The sequence below is a fragment of the Aethalodelphis obliquidens genome, unplaced genomic scaffold, assembly GCF_003676395.1.
Source record: "Aethalodelphis obliquidens isolate GAN/ISIS:26980383/991018 unplaced genomic scaffold, ASM367639v1 scaffold10, whole genome shotgun sequence".
NCBI lineage: Eukaryota > Metazoa > Chordata > Mammalia > Artiodactyla > Delphinidae > Aethalodelphis > Aethalodelphis obliquidens.
Genome location: NW_020837954.1, coordinates 40,435,923 through 40,461,164, shown reverse-complemented (window position 1 = coordinate 40,461,164; position 25,242 = coordinate 40,435,923). Strand labels below are relative to the sequence as shown.

Sequence of the window (25,242 nt, the reverse complement as noted above, 5' to 3'; positions counted from 1 at the left end):
CATGGTTGGTTGAATCTGAAGACATGAAACTGTGGTATGGAAGGCCAAGTATGGGACTTAAGCATCCTCCATTTTAGTATCGCAGCAGGTGCTGAAACCAATCTCCCATGCATACCAAGGGACAGAGGTACTTCATTAAAAACAATTCTGATCTTCAAAAAATACGTTTTTAAATTACAAAGAGTTTGAAAAAATATTTATATCCAGAATATATAAAGAATTTTTACAATTCAACAAGAAAGCAACTCAATTAAAAAAAATAAAACTTGAGACATTTCACAAAAGAATTTGTCCAAATGACTACATGAAAAGATGCTATCATTAGTCATCAGGAAAATGCAAATGAAAACCACAACGGTAACACTTCACACCTATTAGAATGACTAAAAAGTTGTTACAAAACAACAGCAGCAAAAGTTGGTAAGGATGTAGAGCAAATGGAACCAAAGTGAGAGTGTAGAAAGGAAAACTGTTTATAAAATAGTTTTGTACTTTTTATACACTTAAAACATACACTTATTTTGATCCAGCAATTCAAGAAAAATGAAAACGTATGTCCACCAAAAAACTATGAATGTTTAGAGCTGCTTTAGTCACCAGCTCAAAATTGGAAACAACCCTAATGTTTTTTAACTGGTGAATGGACAAATTGTGATATATTTAGATCATGGTACACAACTCAGCAATAAGATATGAACTACTGTTAGATGCAACATAGATGAATCTTAAAAACATTATACTTATCAAAAGCTAGATACAGGACTTCCTTGGTGGCGCAGTGGTTAAGAACCCACCTGCCAATGCAGGGGACACGGGTTCGAGCCCTGGTCCAGGAAGATCCCACATGCCACAGAGCAACTAAGCCCGTGTGCCACAACTGCTGAGCCTGCACCCTAGAGCAAGCGAGCCACAGCTACTGAGCCCACGTGCCACAGGTGCTGAAGCCCTAGCGCCTAGAGCCCATGCTCTGCAACAAGAGAAGCCACCGCAATGAGAAGCCCACACACCTCAAGGAAGAGTGGCCCCCACTCACTGCAACTAGAGAAAGCCCGCGTGCAGCAATGAAGACCCAACACAGCCAAAAATGAATAATAAATAAATAAATTTATTTTTAAAAAAGCTAGATACCAATTTAAACTTACTTATAAATGGTTATAAACTTAAACTTATAAATGGTTTCCATTTATATGAACTTCCAGAACAGACAAATCTATAGCGACAGAAAGTAGGTAAGTGGTTACCTAGGAAAGAGTGGAGGGGTATTAACTTTAAAGGGGCATGAGAGAACTTTTCTAGAGTGATGCAAATGTTCTAAATGTTGATTGGCATGGTGGTTTCACAGGTACACATTTTGCCAAAACTCACTAAATTATACAATTAAAATGCATGCATGTAAAGTAATCTCAATAAAGTTAATTTTTTAAAATTAGAAAACTATAATTAGAAAATCAAGCACATTGTATACTGCTAAAACATTGTGGTAACTGATTAAGTTCCTGCTTTAAAAGCTTGTATATAGTTGACCCTTGAACAACACAGGCTTGAAATGCACAGTTCACTTGTACACAGATTTTTTTCAATAGTTAATACTACAGTACTACACTGTCTGCAGTTGGTTGAATCTGAGGATGTGGAACTGCAGATATGGAGGGCCAACTATAAGTTACACACAGATTTTCAACTGTATGGAGGTTGTGGTGCCCAAACCCCACATTGTTCAAGGGTCAACTGTTAATAGGTATTCTTTCTAGAACTCACTCAATCTGAATTAAAAATAAAGTAGGTAAAAATATTTTAAATATTACAATTAAATATTAAAATATCAAAAATAAAATAGGTAAAAAAATTCCATGAGAGCCCTGGCAGAGACCACCAACCAAAAGAAAGTTGCTTAACATGTTTTGGAACGGCATGTGGCCCTTGGCATGCTATCAAATTCTTGCTGGAGAAGAATAACCTAACAAAAAATAAGTGTGCAAGTCAGAAAATAGAAAATTAGGTTGAACAAGTAAAATGGAGTCCATTTTGGTCCTTTATGTGCATTCCTCTCCTAGAACCACTACAGTGTTTCTGGTCTACCAAAGTAGTTAACTGGGCACCAAGTTTCATAGACTGTCAATCTAGTTTTCCTTATTATATGTGATCCTCCTCAACAGCCAGCGAACATGTCTCATATTTTTTTTTGAATTTTATTTTAGTTTTTTTATACAGCAGGTTCTTATTAGTTATCTATTTTATACATATTAGTGTCTATATGTCAATCCCAATCTCCCAGTTCATCCCACAACCACCACCTCCCCCACTTTATGTCTCAGATTTCTTTTGTATCATCTCAAGTGCTTAGGACAGCAGATACTCTGACCCTACTTATTTATGAACTTGCACTTGTGTTGCAAAAATGAAAAAGGAGTGAAACACTACTTTAACCAGCTGGCCTACTTAGCCTAAATAAAGCAACCAGAATTATGCTCAACACAAAGGATGGGAAAGTCCCTGATGTCGAAGACACTGAAAAATACCACCTTCACATACAGACTGAATAACAAACGTAAGTAGACCCAGAGTAGAAAAAGATACCTTGGGGAGGAAAAAAGAGGGCTGGTGGGTGTGGTGAATAGTCAAGAATCAAAGACTTTTGAGGAGATTTTAGGGAGGAATATTATTATGTGTTTTTATGGCTTTTAAGGAGATTTAAAGGCATAGCAAATGAAATGAGATCTAAGTGATTCCTTTGTAAAACAGAAATTTTTAGGAAATTGGCAAAAAACAAGGAAGAGTATTTGTTACTTTGATATAGCATGTCACTTGACAGTTTTCATTTCATACATTTAAATAAAATGTCAATGCTTTCTGATTAATATATCAATATATTATCATTTAATTTTTAGTACTGTTTGGTATAATATGGACTACCTCAACCACATCCAGCATCTAAAATAATTAACTGCCTGGGGCCTAGAGTCCTGGGCGGCTGCTGAGAGGGCCTTCCTGGCCTGTTGGTGCCTGTGGGATGCTGCAGGCTTCTCCTGGGCGTCCAGTCCTGGTTGGCTGCGTGTAATGGCCTGCAGGGCTCTGAGTGGGCAGTGCCCTACACCAGCGATAGCCTTAAAGGGAGGAGAACTCGTCAGGGACGACACTGTGCGGGTTAATTTGGGAAGTGATGGTTAAAGTTTCTGGCTTTAGACTCCGTATTTATGTTGTTAACTTTGATGGGGGTAGAGATGGAAGCTGGTCCCGTTAACAATGAGTTCTCAGTCTGGAGAGGAAAACAAATCAAGGTGAACTAAAGAAAATGAGTCTTTCCCTAAAAGAAATAGAAGATGGGGAAGATGAGATGTCAGAAGATAATGACAATGGCAGCAGAGATGAGGCTGTCGTCCCTAAGAATGGTAGGAAGGTTGCTACTGCTCCCGGAAATAAAATCAAAAAAAAACGTTTCTGGCTCCCATGTCTGCTGAGAAATTAATATCACCACACAGGAGGGGAGCCACAGGGGCCAATTTGCCAAAAGACAGGAGGAGTGCCAAGCTCAAGGACCATGAGAAGAGACATGAGAACTCGGAGGAGGATGAAGAGCCTACGAAGAAAGCACCTGATAAACAGAAGGAAATGACCAAACAGAAGGCTTCCACTGAAACCAAAAAACAGAAATTAGAAGGAGATTTGGTTAGTGAATTTTAAATCTGCTGATGACCAGGAAAAAGCCCTGGAACTCAGTGAAACAAAGGTCCTTGGATACGAAACTAAATTGAAGAAACCAAAGGGAAAGGAAACAAAGAAAGATCGAAATGCCAAAACACTTTTGATCAAGAACCTGCCTGACAAAGTCACTCAGCATGAATTAACAGAAGTGTTTTAGGATGCTTTTCAAATCAGATTGGTGAGCAAGGATAGGATGAGTGAAAGGATCGCTTATATTGACTTCAAGTCACAGGTCGATGCACAGCGAGCCTTGGAAGAGAAGCAAGGAACAGAGATCGATGGGCTTGCTGTAGTTCTGGACCTTGTTGGAGAAAAAAGCCAAGGCCAAGATGAAAGAGATGGAAAAAAGAGCACTTGGAGAATGGGAAAACGAAAGAATAAGAAAGCCATGCATTTCAAGAAAAATGTGAGAGAGCGTATTTCTTTGTGGAGGTAAAGAATGTTCCTACATGTTTAATATGCAAACAAAGCCTGTCTGTGTCGAGAGAATGTAACATAAAACACCATTATGAAAGCAACCATCATAGGGACCACGATGGACTTACAGAAAAGATGTGTGACAGAAAACTCAACAAACTGAAAAAAAAACTGAAATTTCAACATGATTTGCTTTTGAACGTGGATAAAATAAGTGATGCTGCCATGAAATGTAGTTATGTATTAAGTGAGAAAATTGCCTGGTCAGCAAAACCTCTTGCAGATGGCAAGTTTATCAAAGACTGTCTGTTGAGCGCAGCAGAAATCATGTGCCCTGAACAGACATGCATTTGCCAACATAAGACTAACTGGTAATGTTGTTGCCCAGCATGTTAACAATACGACTGAGAACTTGCAGGACAAGTTGCAAGAAAAAGCTGAATCATTTGTGGCTTTTTTCCATTTAGCTCAGGAAGGTGTGGATGGAAATAACACCCCCCCACGTAGCTGTATTTATTCATGGTGTCAATGAAACTTTTGATGTGATCAAAGAACTTCTGGACATGGTTCCCATAACAGGCACAACATCAGGAAATAGTTTTACGTGTTGAGAAAAGTCTTAAAAAAATTTAACGTGGACTGGTCAAAGTTGGTAAGTATTAGCACAGATGGTGACTCTGTGATGGTTAGTGTTAAAGAACTAGTTACAAAACTGAAATCTAAAGTGTCAGGGCTTTGCCAAGACAAGGAACTTAAGTCTCTGCACGGTCTCATTCTCCAGGAGACACTTTGTGCTAAAAGATTAAAAATGGATCACGTCATGGACATAGTTTATACCATAACCTGGATACACTCCCATGGCTCGGACCACAGAAATCGGTGCTGTGTTTAATCAGTTAGACACACAATATGGAAACATGTTCTGCTCTATGGAACTTAAGTGGCTGAATTGTGGTGTAGTCCTAAGGCAGCTTTTTGAACGGTTGGAGGAAACTGACTTTTTCATGTCTTCTAGAGGAAAATCTGAGCCTCAGCTTATAAGCAGAGATTGGCTCAGAGACTTAACCTTTTTGGTTGACATTATTATAACATATCTAAACATGCTGGATATTTCTCTGCAAAGGCGTTCACAAGTGGTGACACAAATGTATGATTCAGTTGGCTCATTCCTAGTGAAATTTTGTCTTTGGTAGACTCATTTGGGAAGGAACAACCTGGCCCACTTTCCTACGATGAAATTAGTTTTTGAAAATGAAAATGACAGCCTGAACTACATTCCCCAAATTAAAGAGTTGAAGACTCAATTCCAAAACACGTTCTCTGACTTCTCCAACTTTATGAGAATGAACTAATCTTGTTTAGTTCCCCTTTCTCAATTAGTATTAATAATGTGAATAAAGAGCTACAAATGGAAGTTACTGAATTGCAGGTCAACACTATACTGAAAGCCAAATATGATAACGTTGGAATCCCAGAATTCTACAGATATCTTGGGAGGTTACCCTAAATATAAAAACCATTATGCAAAGGTTCTGTCCATGTTTGGAAGTACTTATGTTTGTGAGCAGCTATTTTCTGCTATGAAACTAAAGAAAACTAAGTGTTACTCAAAGTTAAAGGATTCAAAGATGAATTCTCTGCTGCATGTTGCAACACAAGATTCACAACCTCATGCTGACTGATATCTTGGGGCATAGGAAAGGAATGCCAGATTTTGAATTTCAAATCTGAGGAGTAATATATTATGGAACTTTGAATAATTATTTATATTTCCAAATTATATTTTTTCAATGCCAAATTTAAAGTACAATCTCTGGCATCATATGTTTGTACCTTATAACATATAAAATAAAATTTGACTATATTCTGGCAAAAAAAAATAATAACTAAAAACATTTTTCCATTTCAGATCATACAAAAAGATCAAAGGCAGAAGACAAACAGAACATAAAATTTCAATGAGAAAAAAGAAGAGAAAAGCAAGAGGACTCAAGTTTGGCTCCTTGCATATGTGGAATATCTGCAGATAAAAGTGGGTAATCCCTAAGAATCTGCTGAGAATATTTGGTGTGGGGGGAGGGTGTTACCTAATCCTTGTTAGAAATAACATAGATCTGTGTGAAGAAGGGTAAGGAAGTTTTAAGAAATGCCAAAGGTGTATGTATTACTGTATGTATATATGGTAGGAATACATAAAAATGTATGTATTCCTACCATACATTTGGAGTGATAATAGAGAATGTATGCAGAACAACAAGAGAAGCCCCCTGCTTTGGAGAGCTGCTGAAGTCCAACCAGAGGCAACTGTGGCAGTTTTGGGAAAGTGATATGGCAGAAAGAATAATCCGTTTGAAAGCCTAACCTGATGTAGTTTTTTTTTTTTTTTTTTTGCGGTACGCGGGCCTCTCACTGTTGTGGCCTCTCCCGTTGCGGAGCACAGGCTCCGGACGCGCAGGCTCAGCGGCCATGGCTCATGGGCCCAGCCGCTCCGCGGCATGTGGGACCTTCCCGGACCGGGGCACGAACCTGTGTCCCCTGCATCAGCAGGCGGACTCTCAACCACTGCGCCAGCAGGGAAGCCTGATGTAGTTTTTAAGCACTGTGACATATTAAGCCATGACTGTTTCATGTTACTTTCAATGGAATAGTATGACAGTATAATAACTTTACCTTTGGATTCTTGCCCTCTTTGGCCAATAATGCCCGAAGTCTTTCTTGTGAAGGAGGTGCAATGAAGATAATATATGGTTTCAAGTCTGAGTTCCGGAGAGTCTTCAATGACTGTAAAGAAAAGATAGATCTTAACCATTCAATATAAGAATATATTATGTACCTATAACACACACAGAATATTGGCTTACTCTTTATATGTAATGAAATAAAATTAATGAAGAATTACAACTATGTGATGATAAAATACCCTGCTAATAAGATCACACACAGATTAAAATAACCATATTAAAAATCCATTTTGAAGGAATTACAAATGAGCAGTCACCTTACCATGTGCCAGGGTCTAAATGCAAAAAGAATCAGAGAAAAACTGCACATACACATACAAAAGAAAATTCTGGAAAAGCACATCCAAGAAGAAAAAGCATACTGTCTGAATTAAGAGACTGTGGTTTTCACCTTGCCTTTGCATGAATGTGTGTCCCTAAATTGAAGCACTCTATAAAAATGGGGATTATAGGGACATGTCCTTTTCTATCTTAAAAACAGTAATTAAGACAATATGCTTAACTACTCTAAGTCCTTTGGTAAATTTGTTAGCCAAAATAATATAAAGAATTCTGAAGGAATTTAGTAAAAACATCAATCCTTCTCTTAAGTCTGATATTTATAGTTGAAACAGCAGAGACTAAGAAGCTCTTTTGTTCACTAAAAAATAAAGAAAACCTAATTACTATTTCAGGAAAGCCATTTTGGAATCAATTCTCTCTCTCTCTCTCTCTTCTTTTTTTAAATAAATTTATTTATCTTTGGCTGCGTTGGGTCTTTGTTGCTGTGCGTGGGCTTTCTCTAGTTGTGGTGAGCAGGGGGCACTACTCTTCGTTGTGGCGCGCGGGCTTCTCATTGCAGTGGCTTTTCTTGTTGCGGACCACGGGCTCTAGGCACATGGGCTTCAGTAGTTGTGGCACACGGGCTCAGCAGTTGTGGTTCATAGGCTCTAGAGCGCAGGCTCGGTAGTTGTGGTGCACGGGCTTAGTTGCTCCGCGGCATGTGGGATCTTCCCAAACCAGGGCTTGAACCCGTGTCCCCTGCACTGGCAGGCGGATTCTTAACCCCTGCGCCACCAGGGAAGTCCCTCAATTCTCTTTCATATACATCTCTTTAATGACCACTACCTATGTCTCGTGAGTTGACATACACAGTAGGTTCCACGACATTAAGGAAAGTTTTATGCTAAAGCTGTACAATGTACAAAAAGAAAAAAAATTCACAACAAACACAATCTTAAAAATCCCAAATTTCTAAAATTATTTTATTTTTAATGGAAATCTAAAAAGCAACTGTTAGTAATTTTTGAAGGTTTTCTTTTGTATGACAGATAACAGAACAGTGGACATTTCGTTAGATACAACCCAGCACTCATAATGATACTTACTAATACTTGAACTACGTCATTTAAAACCATAAAAATGACCTCTAATTATTCTAATTTTTCTCATATAAGAATCAGGAAAGGGAAATTCTTTTATAACCTTTAAAATACTAAAGTACTATACCAGCACTATAGTTACTGTATTTTAAGTTTCAGAAAACATGTACATGTGTATATGTAAGTATGGAATATATGTATTTTCCCCTCAGAGGAAACTGAAAGAGATTTAGCAACCTAAATTCGTAGGGAATCAGTGTGAAAAAACTGTATGAGAACTTAATTATGTCCTGTGGTTCTTGGACCAAAATACAGTTCCCACTAAAAATTACTCTGTGAAAAATGTCCTCAAGTTCAACACCCTAAACCAAAATTGTTTTTACCTGTGTACGAAGACTTAAAAGACATATTTTGCCCGAGTTGATCACTTGCCGTACAGAATCTATGCTGGTTCCATACAAATTTTTCTCAAATTCACCATGCTCAATGAACTTTCCAGCTGCTACGTCTGCCTCAAATGCCTGCCGTGAAACAAAGTGGTAATCTCTACCGGCTACTTCATGGTCTCGCCGACTCCGAGTTGTATCTAGGCAAACAAAATCAGGTAAAAATAATGGACGTGGATCAGAGTAAGGATGAGGGATAATTCTGTTAGTCAGAAAAAATGTTTATTTTGTAATACAAATTTAAAAATAATGAATTAAGGAAATGTTAGACCCCCATGTGTTTAATTTAACATTGACTGGTTTTATTTCTAGATTGAGAAATGAACAAAACTGTGTTTTTACTATCTTAATAACCATTACCTTTAATATGTTTTATGCTTACACTCCAAATTACTTCATCTTGCATTTCATTTAAAATACTATCACTCTGGGGACCTCCCTGGTGGCGCAGTGGTTAAGAATCTGCTTGCCAATGCAGGGCACACGGATTTGAGCCCTGGTCTGGGAAGATCCCACATGCCGTGGAGCAACTAAACCCATGCGCCACAACCTACTGAGCCTGCACTCTAGAGCCCACAAGCCACAACTACTGAGCCCGCGTGCCACAACTACTGAAGCCCACGTGCCTAGAGCCCTTGCTCTGCAACAAGAGAAGCCACCGCAATGAGAAGTCCACGCACTGCAACAAAGAGTAGCCCCTACTTGCTGCAACTAGAGAAAGCCCACGTGCAGCAACGAAGACCCAACGCAGCCAAAAATAAATATAAATAAATAAATTTTAAAAGTAAAATAAAATACTATCGCTCAGTTTTTCCATAAGATTAGGTACTGTACAATCTTTAAACAGAACTTCTGTATTCAGAAATTAGGTCTAAATTAGGTCTAAATTTCTATCTTCTGCATCAGTTAAAAAAACAGGAGCTGATTCCATACTGAGCACGGCATTGTAAGAGGCCCAAATTGAAATTCATTTAGAAAGTAATTAGTACCATACTCTTAGAGAAAATGTATATTTATCAAGAGTGACTATCTTTAATAGCAAATTCTCAAAAGATTTGGTTAAAACAAAGTTCCTCTTTCTTGGACAACACTCTTTTGATGAAATGGGTGAAAAACTTCCCTACACAGTTAGGTTCTAAGGTAGTAAGCTGAAAAGCACAGGAAAATGGGAATGCATCCAAACTTACGAGGAACTGCAGATGCAAAGCGGTCTTTCTCTTTGTTCATGAGCCTCTGACGCAATTCATTCTGGCCACAGTTCTGTGGACCAATCAAAATGATAGGTCTTTTCCTATTTGCTGGCTGATGATAAAGTGACATTTCCTCATAAGTTAAGATCTCTTCATTGTCATAATCTTTGAAAAAGAAAAAGTTAAGCCCTTCAGACAGAATTATTGCCATGTAATAAATATATACTCATAGATCTTTCAAAAAATTGAAAAAAAGCACAAGTTATTATCATTAAAAATGCTTAACTTTTGGGATCAAGACAGTAATATGGAAAATCATGAGTATTTTCCCATGTCATTATATCCTTGCCAGGATTATGAAAATAAATCAAATAATATATTAATGCTTCTAGAAATGTTTATTGCTTCTCATTTCATACTGTGTTTGAATGTTTAATACAATATAACTATACTGATTCATATCAAATAGCTAGTTTGCAGCCAATACTTTGACAGAGGGTGAGGCACCAAGGCATAAACTAATGAGAATAATATCTGTCATTTTTGTAAAATGGGGATACTAATACTTTAATTAGAGGGTTGGTTTAAGGAGAAGACAATGTATATGCTGCAAACAATACCTGGCATAGACAAACATTTACAAATAGTGCTGCAACTAGTGTTATCAGAGAAAGCTGGAATACTTTTCTGTGATCATATAACTTGAAAACACAGCATATCTATGCTATCCAACTTTCTACACTTATGTTTACTTTATCCTGGAATACTAATACTAACCTGAGATCATGATTCAAGAAGAGGTATAAATTATAACAGGTGGGGTAACATTCCTAAAGCCCATAATCCAGATGAAATCAGAGCTGTCAAGTAGTAAGAACAAAGGCAGACAACTAGTGACCTGCTATCTTCTCAATCATATTACTTCACCTAACTGGGTAAGAGCATCAGATGTGTAGTCAGACCGTCAGCTATAAGTTCCATGGGGGCAGGGGACCATCTTAATCTTGTCAGTGCTTAGCACAGAGCACAGAGCAGGAACTCAAACTCTAGTTGTTTAAACTCCAACTCAACCATGTATTAGCTGTAAGAACTTAAGCAGGCCACTTTCACATCTGAACTTGAATTCATTAATCTGTAATCTCAAGGAATTTATTTTGAGAACTAAATGGATGAAGGTTACTGCCCCTGGAACAGAAGTTATTATAAATGATAGTTATTAATAAAAATGTTAATTATGATAACAGCACTATGAACAGAAATGTAATTCCTTCCCTTCTCAAAACGCTTTTCCCTCTGAAAAATCTAAGTTCCTTCTTCTAACATGTACAGACTGTGGAAGCATTTTGATTCACAGACGTAGATATATCATAATATAACAGTTATTAGAGCTGAACCAGTTAATTTTAGTGTATTTCAAAAGATAAAGAAACAGATATTAATCACTTACCCAAGTATAGAGGAAAAGATTAAAATTCCAATAAATCTTCTTAGCTACATAATCTATCAATTAGCATTAAGGATGTTTATTTTGGGAAAAAAATTTATTATAGTAGATGGAATCTCAGGTTTAGTTTTGTATCAAATTTTCCAATAATCTATAACATTTTATTTTCACTAGTTCAATTTATGCCACTTAAGAAATTTTCAAGGTATTGAGAGAATAAAAATAAGCCTTATAAATTGTGTAAGAAGTTAAAGACTCCCTTTGCTTTATTATTTGGCTTGTTTCTAATGTGAATTAAAGAAGGGGTAGCAAATTCTAAAGCCCATAAGGACCAACCAAGAAGGTAATGAAAGCACTAAATCAGGCTGGGTTTATAAAAAATTGGATGTGGCGGAGACTGCTGAACTAAGTAGGTGCCCAGTATAAAGGCAAAAGCTATCATTCAGGTCCAGCAGACCAGTGTCATGTGGGAATATGAGCCCAGTGTTATTAGAGCTTTTGATTTTAAGAGAAGCTACAACTTAAAATTTTTTTAATCTTAACAATAAATTAAAATAGAACAGAAAACTCTCCTGTGTGCCTGACTCAGTCAGCAGGCTCTATGCAATGGCTTGCCTTGGTGACATGAGTTACTGTAGACAAAAATGTTCATTTTTTACTTAAAATACAGCTATATTGTTAGAATTTGTTAGAAACATGTATTAATTTTGCAAATAAAGAGTTTAAGTAGAAAAAAATCTATGAGGAAACTATCAATATAACACTGTACATGCTAAATTGTACTATAATTTTTCTACCAGTTTTTCTCAGAATTTAAAACTGTGCATTCCTCATAGGATTCCAAAAGAAAATAATTTCTGCTAAATGGCTTTATTAAGCACACATGTTACATTAAGAGGCCAAGACCAGAAATAAAATTCCCTGAAAATATCAATTTAATTTCTTTCAAGTGTTAGATATGGACCTCTTTCGGATATAAATACAACTATATCTGAGAGTGGAACTTACCATCATTTTTATTGGCATTATATAAAACCTTTTTCCTCTTCTTTTTATTCTTCTTTGCACACCATAGTTTTCCTGTTGAGAATAAAAAACGTAAGTATAAATGTGGTATTTGTTTCCTTGAATAAAGCTACATATTTCAAATAGAAGAACTCAAATAGTTTTAAATTTATAGACACATGTTACATTGTTCATAGAAGAACTATTTTTCAGAGAAGTAGTTATAATTTTCCATTAATCTCACATCACAGGTAGATAATCTTTAATACTTAAATCCTCTCCTTCCTTTACAGTCCTAAGGTAATCAGTTTTGCTTCTCACATCACTCTTGCCATGAATACATCTTTCTTGACAGTTATGATATGTAAATCTAAACCTGATTCCAGATGAAGACCCAAGAAACCTCAATGTCAAATATAAGTGTCCAACCTGATTTTTCTGGCTCCTTATCTTCTTCTATGGTTTGCTTCATGGCTTCCCTTTGCTGCTGAAAGCTTTTCCCTAATAAGCAGAAAGGAAAAAGAGTAAAATAGTTAAGTCAAAAGGATAGAAGTATTTTTTTTTAAATCAAGGGACACCACCAGAAGTAACTCTTCATTTATATTCCCTTCTAAATCCTCCTGCCACCACATCAGAGTATATCAACTATGATTATATGCTACAAACAGTTAAAGTATTAAGTCTCCACCTTGCTCTCAATCAATCCTAGAACATGTATTACTGGACTATATATCATCTGTTAAAAAAGATAAATAACAAACCAGTGCTAGAAAATTTAATAGTTCAATTTTTACAAAGTTTTCATTTAGCATCTACTATGTGGAAAGCACTGTGCTGGATGTTACAATGGTTCTGATCATTTGAATTATTGCAAATCAAGCAAATTAATTCTAGGAGTTAACTTTCCAAAATGATATGTAAACAGTCACCAGTTTTTGATTCCAAGACACCATTCAACATATTCCTTTGCATTTATCATTTTCAATCCCTCTTTTTCTTTGTATGTATGTATACACTTTAAAGATTTTTCATTTCTACCTTAAGCTACCCATGATACAAATAAATGAAAAACCTATTACATTTTTCCTCTCAGGATTAAGATTTTAAATATAGGAGGCTTTCAAGGTTTCTGATTTTCATGTTCTTTTCAGACATCCACCTTAGAATCAAATGTATTTTTTTTCTGAAGGATAAAAGTGGCTTTAATTAGAAAATTCTGAATTAGAGTTCTACTTTTATATTTAATTTTTATATTTAATTCTTTCCATTTCAGGCCAGAGATTCTTAAAAATCAATAAGCAAATTCCATCTATGATGTTGGGATAATCTGTTGAACTTAGTGCATTTTATAACAGCACAAGCAAAAACAGTATTGAGTTTGATATACATAAAAAACATTAAAAGAAATCAAGTCATCTCCAGAAGCTGTACAGATTGTGTTTCTAGATAAAACAAGTAGCTATGACTATAGGGAAATTTTTAAGAGCATTAAATTTTTTAAAAAAGTATTTGACTTCAACAGATTTTGAAAAAACAGAACAAAATAATTTAAATAATTTACATATTAAAATGTTTAAAAACATTACAGTAATGTACTGCTATGGCACATTTTTATAGTACACACATATGTAGACTGTTTTTGAAATAGAAGCAGACATTAGTGGGAGATGGACATTATAACCTCTTAGAAATCCTCCTGACAGAAAAATGTCAAACTCAAACTAACATGGGTCCATTTATTTGTCCTATAAAAAGACTTACAAATGGTATCATTAAAACTTCCTTGATTTATCTATCTATTTTCAGAAACTCAATGTAATCAATCAGTCAATAGATATTAGTTCTAAGTATTTATGGGCTAAAGCTGACATGGTGAAAGATATCAAATTGATATCTGGCACAAGCACTACGAACCATAATGGCTGCCCAGTACCCCAGGATTCTAGAGGAATGTTCCTGTAACTGTTACTGTGAAGAATCAAGGGTACAGTATCATCCTCTGAACTTAATATAAGAAGCCCATTCCTCCTTCCTTGATATATGCGTCAGTATACACAGAATCTCCAGCTTTGGGGTTTTAAAGCAGATGATTTGTGGCTGTGACTTTATTATACACATAATGTATTACTTGTAGTCACAGTCATTGTAAGCCAAATTCTATAGCCAGATCTGTTATGTTTAAAATCTTAAGGTTTAATAGGAGGTATAATCCCTAAAAAATGTTATAGGCAAAAGTCAAGGCTTAGAAGAGTTTTTTTTTTAAAAAAAACAGCCTTAGAAGGTCTAATTCAGAAGCACCAGTTCTGGCAGAACTATTTTTAAAAACCACCTATTTATTAATTTAGCAGATACTGCCCTAAATTTGAAAGAATAAGTAAGATGTAGTCACTGGCCTAGAAGTTTACAAACTGAGAATATACAGTACAAAGTACTGTAACAGACAATTCCATGTAAGTATTATAAAGTAGGGCACACAAAAAAGGAAAAAAAAACATTGTTTTACATTAATGTATAATTAAAGTATTAACGGATATGCTTTAAAGTCAAATATGGAAGAGAAGCTTATCTCAGTGCCTTATACAGTGCTGATATAACAGTATTTTTTGAGTGAATAAGCCGATGAATTATCACTTTATTCCCATTTCATCATTCTGTAAGTATTCCTTTGCCTTCACTAATATCTTATTATACTTTCCTTGGTTCTGTTTCCCTCATTCCACCATACCCACATCCTGGGAACTGCAGGAACAATTTGTAGGAAAAATTACATCTATACACTTCATTCCATTAAGCATCATCTTCACTCTTCAGAAGAAATATGTTCCCTTAATAATCTTAATGTCCAATGTCAGCTAAAGTTTTATTTTAGTATAGTCTAAATTAGAGAGTCTTCTTCAATGAAAAGTTGGGGGCATCCTATTTCCACCCTAAGATATCTTAGGCGAGATAAATTCAGTAGCCTTACTCTCCTGAGTCCTTATAAAGTGATGCACCTTCACAAATTCCTATTTAGATATCAAGTTTGATGCTCCAGTTGATGATAATCTCCTGTTATAGTATAAGTTTTGTTGCCGTGATGCTTTTGTTGTTCAATACAAGTTTTGTTGCCTTGAAAACAGGGTAGTCTCAATGTACCTACAGTGAACGTAGTACAACATGGGATTGGCTGACGAGATTATATCGTAATTCCATTCTAAAGCCCAACAAATTGGTTAATTTATATTCAAGATACTTATGTTACAGATACAACATAAAAATCAATGACGTGAAAAAGTATTTACATCATTTTTTAAAAGGCATGAAAAAGTGAGTTTTTCTCTTTGAAGATTTGTATTTTAAATGTTTTTTTAAACTTTGTACTTTCTACTATACTGTCTCTTACCTGGAACAAGCCCAGCTAGAGGCTGATTATCTTCATCCCCTTCCCTGTAGGCCTGCCACCAATTTGGATCTTCTTGACTGATTACATGAAGTATATCCCCTTTTTGAAAAGACAGACCTAACTCTCGACATGGAACATAAGGGTCATCTGAGGGGTCATAGTCAAAATGAGCCTTTACATGGATCTAAAAGATAAAAAGGGTAAAAGTAAGAACAACGATAATGAAATGGCAACACAAAATCTTCAGCATAAATATAATTAAAATGTTACATTTTTCATTAGTGCAAAGATACTATGAATTGAAAGAAGGGAGGTTAGTTTAGTAACTGTATTTTGGGAGCAGAATTTTCCCAGACTCATCTGTTTTCTTCAGTTAAGACAGTCCTGTTGATTGCAAACATGTACAAGAATATGCAAAACACTGCACTGTTAGCTGCTAACAAGCTGAGGTGCTAAGGGGCCTCAAAGGTTTGATAGAAGCAGAAGGAATGTAATAGAGACTCCCTCCCCTTCCATTCCTGACCTGTGAAAACAATGACTCTGCAGTAAGGTATGTAATTTCTAAACCACTACTACCAGGAAAGGTAGACTGTAAACCTCACCACATCTGTCATCTAAGCAGGTGAGTGTCAGTTTCCCTGGTACCATCATCCAGGGAAACTGTTCTTGGCCACACTGTCAGTGCGACTGCGCCTTAATCTCCTTCAGAGTTTCTTCTAAAGAGATATGTTTAGGGTTCATAAATAAAGACACCCTAAACTGCTAAAATTATCTAAATCAAGTGTATAATCATTCCTATCGTGTTCTATACATAGGCTTTATTACTAGTGGTATAAGTTAAAATTTTTGTTAACTGTGTTTTTGCGTATCTAAAACCTGTTAACGCTCTTAGCACTAAAGGTAAGAATTCACATGAACCTTACTGAAAGCTAAGTTATTTCCGATGCTATTTTCTTCAATATATTCTATAAGATAAACAAAGTATTCTTACTTCTTAGGAGGTATAAAGGAATTAATATTCTCTTTAACTCCCCTATCTGTACTTTTTATCCAAGCTGGTCAAATGGCATGTGGCATTTTCCAAAATCTGTAAGAAGCCCATTTTCATCTAACAAAATCCTACACCTACTTTCAATGAGTTTTACTGCCCCACATAGGTTATATTTCAGGTTTGGGCTCAGTGAGCCAGGCACCTGATTGACAGCCTAAGAACTTTATAATTCTGAGTTCTCTTCTATCCAACTGTTGTTTGACTTTCCTTAAGCCTTTTACCCTAACCATGACTGAGGCCACCAATCATAAAGATAATACTGGTCTGCTTCAAAAACTATTTTATGAGAAAACACTATCTTTTTTCAGCTCCTGAAACACTTAAAAAATTGACTATTCTCAATCAATAATGAGAATATATGAAAGCTGATAAAATACTTTTAAAGTGCTGTATATATAATACATATCCCTCCATTATAATAACCAAGAATCCTCATGAAAGCAACAGCCTCTTTCAGAGATTTTGTTTGAAGGTATCTTTAGATAAAGAATACTGTATTTTTTAATTTCAGAAAAATATTTTACTGCTATAAATATGAAATGAGGAAATCTAAGTCTCAATATACAAACAGCAACACTGAAGTAAAGCAAGTGATTCAGTTAAAAATATAGAACTTAAATGCTAGTCTGCTTTTTGGGGGGTAGCTTTTCACTGATGTACTACATAAGTTCAAATAGTACACAAAATCCTAAATGTACAGCTCAATTAATTTTCATAAACAAAACAAACCTGTGTAACCAGCACCCAAATCAAGAACCAGAATATCACCAGCACCTCAGAAGCCCCGCCTCACGTTCCTTTCAGTCACTAGCCATGCTATGTCCTCCAAGGATAAACATCATCCTGATTTCTAGAATAGATTAGTTTTGTCCTCCAACGGTAAACATCACCCTGATTTCTAGCATAGATTAATTTCCCTGTATTTTACTTCATATAAATGGAATCACATAGTACACACTCTTGGCTTAAATATGTTTACGATACCTCACTCAATTTAACAGTGTTCTGCTGCATTACAACTGGAGTGTGCCCTAAACAGCCTTATTCTTGATATGAAAAACAGACTTTTTAATAAAATCTTGAAAACTTTGTCAGTTAAAACCAAAAATGAATTTTAGAGAGTTATACAGGGTAGTAGTGAGTCAAAACAGTTGAGAGACTGGGTAAAAAGACTATACATACAATTCTGTAACCCTGGCATGAGGTCTCTAATCTATAGGATGATTAAAGAAAAAAATCTCTGCTTGAGTACCATCCCTGTTAATCAATAATGCTTCTACATCTGTTAAAATGTTGCTTTTTAGTCAAACAATCTTAGCAATCTGAACATGAAATTATAGGCATCATTTATGGTGGTAGAGAGATCATTTTATTAACAGGCTTTTCAAAGATGCATGAAATCAGACTACTTGTCAGCCTGATTGATGATTTTATCAAATCACTTTCTGAAATCAATACCCAGCATGCTGTTTTCAAACTGTTTTGCTCAGAACACCTGGTAGGATGTTTATTAAAATACTGACTTCTTATGCCACGTCTCAAATTTTCAGACTCTGTATTTTAATTATGTTCCTTGGGTAATTGTTACATACATGCTGTTTAAGATGTACCCTAAAATCTCAGGGAACTACTACCCTGAGGGAAACTAAATAGACCAGTGAGGACGCTGTATCTAAGTCTATGACCTTTGCCAGAGGCCAAACAAAATCACCCAGAGATGCTTTTCTCCCTACTCTGCTTAGGTCTTACCTCTTCACTATTCAGATTTAGTTGGTTTGGAATGAGGCCCCTCTGTGCAGGCTGGGAAGAGGAGTAAAATTGAGAGCAAAGTTTATTTCATATCAGGGAAATTAACCATATGGCAGGGTAAAAGTCTGAGTATTGACTTGACATGTACTATGTGACTTCTATCTATATATAGGCATACCTTGTTTTATTGTGTTTCACTTTACTGCATTTTGCAGATACAGTGTGACTCACTTTATTGCAGTGGTCTGGAACCGAACCTGCAATATCTCTGAAGTATGCCTGTATTCCACTGCAATTCTTATCAGCTCTAGAAGTTATCTTCAGCAATCTTTCCTCTTCAGCTCTGTTAGTGGCTAATTTATTTCCTTTCCCATACAAAAGAAAACAGAGTCCTTTTCAAATGAAGGAGAGATGCCGACCCGTATAGGAAAGCTCCAGGGTTTAACAATGCTGTAGTATCACTACAATGTATCTGACCAAAACAATGTCTGATTTCTAATCCAAACAAAATCATCTGTTTAAATTTTAAATTACAGGGCTGTTTAGACACAATTATCTTCCAGTCCAACATTTTTCTCCTTGCCCCTTTTTTTTAAGCACATTTGAAATCCTAATGATGGGAGCACAGTAAAGGAATAATGATTCATTAATTTATTTACATCTTTCCTAAGGGATTCAATGCTCAAAAATAATTTTTCCTTGTAATTTTTATTTCTGTATTTCTTATTATACTAGACTTATCTCTAACTTTTAAAATTACTTATAGAAGAGAAAATAGTGAAAGTGTGTCTTCTTTTGTCTTTGGCCTAAACTTTACCATAAGGCAGATTATAAAACTAAGGGCAGCATCAAGAAAAGCCTTTGAGTGTCAAGCAACAGTTTTCAAATTCCTTCTCCTCATCCTGAGATTCCTCCTCTCAAATGCCCATTCAAGAAGGAATATCTTTATTATTTGTTCTCTTCCATTTTTAACAGGAGAAATTTGGGATATCTGTGGGGCATCCAGTTAATGGTTAGTAGTAGTAGGCAGACAAAAATATGAACCTTAGGGTAACAGCAAACTTAATAGAGCAACTGCCCTAACCTGAAAGGGGATGTCCATCTAATACACTGTACACAGAAATTTTCAATATTTTTTCATCTTCTGATAAAATATTTATAAAATTTTTATTGCATTATAAAATTCCAGATCTTCTTCCAAATGAGAAAAAATTAAGATGAAAATTATATTATACATTTTATACCTCTAAGAGAAAAGTAAGTATACTGGATGGCAGTGGTTCTCAACCTTTCCTTTCAACCCAGTTATCTTCATAGGCTACGAACAATTCTTAACCTATCATTTCTTAAAATCTGTAGAATTTTTTGCAAACACATAAAGTACATATAAACAGACTGTTCCCCTGACCTGATTTCCCCACAATAAATACAACTATGGCCCAGATCTCTCCTTAGAATTCCAAAATGATATATTCTATTCTATGCATTCGATATCTCTACCTGAATGCCTCTCAGGTATCTCAAATCTATAAAATAAACCTTTGGATTTTTCTCCCCAAACCAGTTTTTCCTCCACATTTCCTGTTAGTAAGCACCACCACTATCCACCCAGTTGTTCAAGCATCCTTGCTTCTTCCCTATCCTTTACTCTCCACATTCATTACAAGGTCCTGTCATTTCTACTTCAGAACAGCCTGATTCATATTCTCCACTGCCACTGCTATCATCGAAATTTATAAGTCAACATCATACTTTATAATGGCTTCGGCAACAGTTTCCTCAATCTCCTTGCTTCCATTATTGGCTCTACTAATCCAATTTCCACCCAGCAGCCAGATGTGTTTTGTTTTTAAATACAAATCACACCATGTTACTGTATTTGAAATGCAAACTCCCTGCCACGGCCAAGAAGACTTACTTGACCTGGCCCTATCTACCTCTCAAGCCTCATCTCTTAGAATTCCCTCCTCACCGTTCTACTCCCCTACTTTGCTCCATTCCTACAGGCTTTCCAAACACAAAGTTCTTTAGAAATTATACCTGGAAGCCCTTCTGGTAATTAACAGGCCTGGCTTCATCTCATTCTACAGGTCTCAGCTTCATGTTGTCTCCTCCAGGAGGCCTTTCCTGCCAACCTTATATAATCAATCCCACCTCCTTTTATTCTCAGTGTTCAAATTCTATTGATTTCCATCTTATCACTTACTGCAAACTATAATTAATGTCATGTTCATTATTATAAAGCTAGCACTTATTAGCACAGTGTCCTAGTACACAAAAGCGATCAAGTACATAATCACTGTGAGGAAAAAAACTATTTGGGGCCCATAATATTTCAATTATTAATACCACTGGCCTAGTGGCTAATTCTATGGTTTGTATCCCTGAACTATGATTTTAGTATCCTCCTAAGTCTTTAAATTCCCCTAAAACTACATCTTTCTCCCATACTCCCAGCCCAGACCCCCAAAATCAAGAGACTTCAGTCATGCTCCCAGCATTTTAGAGTTATCAAGTCTCCTACAGACAGAAGAGATCCTACCTCAATTTCAAATACTAAAGTCTCATAATATGCTTTTATTATACTCAAAATCCAGGCTCACTACCATATCATATAGCTACTAACAGGTTAATTCATCCATAGTTACAATTTTCTATCATGGTATTGTAATTATTTTCTGTGGACTGATAATAAACAGTAATACAGAAACCTTCTAACATTTAGTAGCTTTGTGGGACAGTACCTGTTATATTACACAGCAGTGAAGAGCAAAATTCTGGAATAGGCATGGGTTCTAGTCCTGGCTCAGTCACTCACCAATAGTGGGCTTGGGCAATTAACTTGACCTTTCTAATTCTAGTTGCAATGCTTGTTAAATGGGAGTAATAAAGATAGCTATACTTAAAAGGGATACTATAAGGACTAAATGAGATAACACATGTAAAACAATTAGTATTGTGCCTGGCACAAAGTAAGTAATCATAATAATAGCTAACACTTATTGGATAATCAATAATCTCTGAATTTTCTAGTGCATATTCCATCACTAATAACTAGTGTGATCCCCTACATTTCAATTTACTCCTGTTTACATTTGGGCATCAGACTAGACGAAAAAAGTGCCTTTGGCTCAAATATTCTATTTCCTCCCTTCAATATTATTTCAATTATATTGTGAAATAATCTAAAGTTGTACACAACTTTTCTTTTAGTCAATGTGGGGAGAAGGTAACTGCAGTTTAAACAATGTAAATGTTTCCTCAGACAAATGTGCCAGTAACCTAGGAAGCTAAACTACGAAGGTGTCAAGACTTTTGTCCACTGCAACCAATGGAGCAGCCCCTGGCTGCTATGTGTGATACAAAAGAAACTTACCAAATAAGGGAGTACTTCTCCTGACACAGCTTAGTCTTGCCATTTGTAATGTTATAATTCAGCAAGTGATTATGATGGAGTTTCAGATAACACCTATTTTGTTATCTTAAATGCATATTTCTTTCTAACATCACAAAACATACATCAGAATGATAACCTTTTGTTGCTCTTACTAGATCCCGACCTGTACCATAATTATGCTTAATAAGTTGGTTCTAATTAAACTCTAATATGAAAAAAGATATACACACCCCAGTGTTCATAGCAGCACTACTTACAATAGCCAAGAAATGGAAGTAACCTAAATGTCCATCAACAGATGAGTGGATAAAGATGTGGAACATATACAATGGAATACAACTCAGCCATAAAAAAGAATGAAATAACGCCATTTGCAGCAACATGAATGGACCTAGAGATTATCATACTGAGTGAAGTCAGAAAGAGAAAGACAAGTGCCATATGGTGTCACTTACATGTGAAATCTAAAATATGATACAAATGAACTTATTTACAAAACAGAAACAGACCCACAGAGGTAGAAAACAAACTTACGGCTACCAAAACAGAAAGGGGGTGGGAGAGAGATAAATTAGGAGTTTGGGATTAGCAGATACAAACTACTATATATAAAACAGTTAAACAACAAGGTCCTACTGAATAGCACAGGGAACGATAATATCCTGTAATAAACCATAATGAAAAACAATATGAAAAATAGATAGATACCTGAATCACTTTGCTGTACACCAGAAATATAACACTGTAAATCAACCATACTTCAATTTTAAAAAATGGTTATTTCTTAAAATCACTAATCCCATATAAAATTATTCTGCATATGCCAAATAAAATTATGATATACTATCACTGTTTTCCTTGTGGAAATCTTCCATGCGAGCATTAATAATAGTAGTTCATTTCAAACCTGTTTAAGTTTGATAAAAACTTTACAAGAGATATTGCAATTGAGAGTTCTTCTCAATGAAAGGAGGAAATGAAGGGAAAAAAATATTGCACACCATTTCTATTTTGAAAACACCTCTACCCATCAAATGCTGTATTCTAAAAGGGATAAGCCTAGCATCTTTTCTTTTCCTTTCTCTCCCTTTCTTGTTAAAGTCATATAAGTAAGCAAATATTCCAACCTTCTTCTGTTGTGTCTCCTCACACTGCATAGCTACCTTTGAAGTTCAGGGCTTGTTCATGGGAGAGATATGTGGGAAAGAATAGTGCACTGAGAATAAGGCTGTTGAAACTCAAAGACAAACTATTTCCTCATTTCTCTTCCTACAAAGAACTTTAAACAGAAGGAAGGTTGCAAATCCAACATTGACTTCAATATGTTCCAATAAAGGGAAAAGATGGAACGACAGCCAAAACATAAAGCATAACTGTGATGAAATATTAAGAAAAAAATGAAACTGTGTTCCCTTTCAAATTGTTATGCTTGTACAAAAATTAAGAATAGTAACAGATGCAATACATCAGGCTACCATGTTAATCCAGCACACTGAAGTCTACGACTTTTTAACAGCTTTACTGAGATATAATTCATATGCTATACAAGTCACCCATGTGTACACTTGGGTGGTTTTAGTAAATTTAGAGTCGTGCAACCACAAACAATTTTAGAACATTTTAATCAAAGCCCTACTGATTGGGAATCACTCTTATTCCCTCCTAAATCCCCACCCTTTCACCTAAATAACTACTAATTTACTTTCTGTCTCTATGGACTTACCCATTCTGGACATTTTATATAAATGAACCCAATACACAGCCTTTTGCGAATGGCTTCTTTCACTTAGCATAACTTTTTCAAGGTTCATCCACTTTGTAGCATATATCAGTACTTTATTACTTTTAACTGCCAAATAATATCCCATTCTTATGGATATATCATATTTTGTTTTCCATTCATCAGCTGGCAAACATCCGAGTTGTTTCTACCTTCTGGCTACTATGAAAAATGCTGTTTTGAACATTTATGTACAAGTTTTTGAAAAGAGGTATGTCTTCAGTTCTCTTAGGGTCTATACCTAGGAGTGGAATTGCTGGATCATATGGCAATGAAGTCTGTTTTTTTACTATAGCTAGAGTATTTAAGAGTTGTGCATACTTTGTAAAAAGCACTTTTTCCCACTACACTAAGCATATTTAAGTTAAATAAACCCACCTATACTGACAGAAAAAGACAAAGCTGAACATTATAAGTCATAAAAATTCTGAAAAAGAAGTACTTTCTATTTTTTTACTTTTCAGAGTTCACTAACTTTGAAATATTAATATGTCATATTTATTTAAATAAAATCTACTGAATTTACCTGTTTTTACTTGAGTGCAAGAAATATTTAGAGTGACATTTCTGATGCTCAAATGATAAACATCACTGTGCATGCTTTTGTTTGAGGTTTTCAATTCGTTGGTATTAATGAGCTGAAAACTTATATCCACACAAAAACCTCCACAGGGGTGTTTGTCCATAGCTACCAAAACTTGGAGGCAACCAAAATGTCCTTCAGTAGGTGTGTGGGTAAACTGTTGTATATCCAGACAATGGAATATTATTCAGTGCTAAGAAGAAAGGAGCTATCAAGCTATGAAAAGACATGGAGGACTTAAATGCTTACCACTAGAGAAAAAAGCCAATTTGAAAAGACTACATACTGTAAGATTCCAACTATATGACATTCTGGAAAAGGTAAACCATCGCAGTCAAGACAGTGTGTTTGCCATGGGTTGGGGGGAGGAAGTGATGAATAAGCAGAGCATAGAGGATTTTTAGGGCAGTGAAACTATTCTGTACGTTACGATGGTAGATACATGTAATTATACATTTGTCAAAACTCATAGGATGTACAACACCGAAATTGAATCCTAAAGTAAACTGTGTACTTTGGGTAATAATGAAACCATCAATTCACCAATGTAACAGATACACCACTCTGGTGTAGAATGTTGATAGCAGGGGAGGTTGCACATGTGTGAGAGTGGGAATTATGTGTGAACTCTACTTTCTGCTCAATTTTGCTGTGAACCTAAAACTACTCTTTTTTTTTTTTTTCTGGCTGCATTGGGTCTTTGTTGCTGCATGCAGCCTTTCTCTAGTTGTGGCAAGTGGGGGCTACTCTTTGTTGTAGTGCGCAGGTTTCTCATTATGGTGGCTTCTCTTCTTGCGGAGCATGGGCTCTAGGCGTGTGGGCTTCAGTAGTTGCAGCACACAGGCTCAGCAGCTGCAGCACGTGGGCCCTAGAGCGTGTAAGCTTCAGTAGTTGTGGTGCGCAGGCTCAGTAGTTGTGGCTCGCGGGCTCTAGAGTTCAGGCTCAGTAGTTGTGGCGCACGGGCTTAGTTCCTCCGTGGCATGTGGGATCTTCC

The 25,242-nt window shown here is 35.9% G+C and overlaps 1 protein-coding gene across 6 annotated transcripts in view; it reads right to left on the bottom strand.

Annotated features, from left to right (window-relative positions):
• PALS1 (protein associated with LIN7 1, MAGUK p55 family member) overlaps positions 1–25,242 on the bottom strand; it is a 102,642-nt gene that overhangs the window by 7,153 nt on the left and 70,247 nt on the right. For all 6 annotated transcript variants that reach the window (XM_027111549.1, XM_027111550.1, XM_027111547.1 and 3 more), the window contains 6 exons: positions 15,689–15,872; positions 12,736–12,807; positions 12,310–12,381; positions 9,855–10,022; positions 8,605–8,807; positions 6,790–6,900 (listed from right to left, as the gene is read on the bottom strand). In XM_027111549.1, coding sequence (XP_026967350.1) covers positions 6,790–6,900; positions 8,605–8,807; positions 9,855–10,022; positions 12,310–12,381; positions 12,736–12,807; positions 15,689–15,872 — 810 coding nt within the window. The remainder of the gene's footprint in view (positions 1–6,789; positions 6,901–8,604; positions 8,808–9,854; positions 10,023–12,309; positions 12,382–12,735; positions 12,808–15,688; positions 15,873–25,242) is intronic.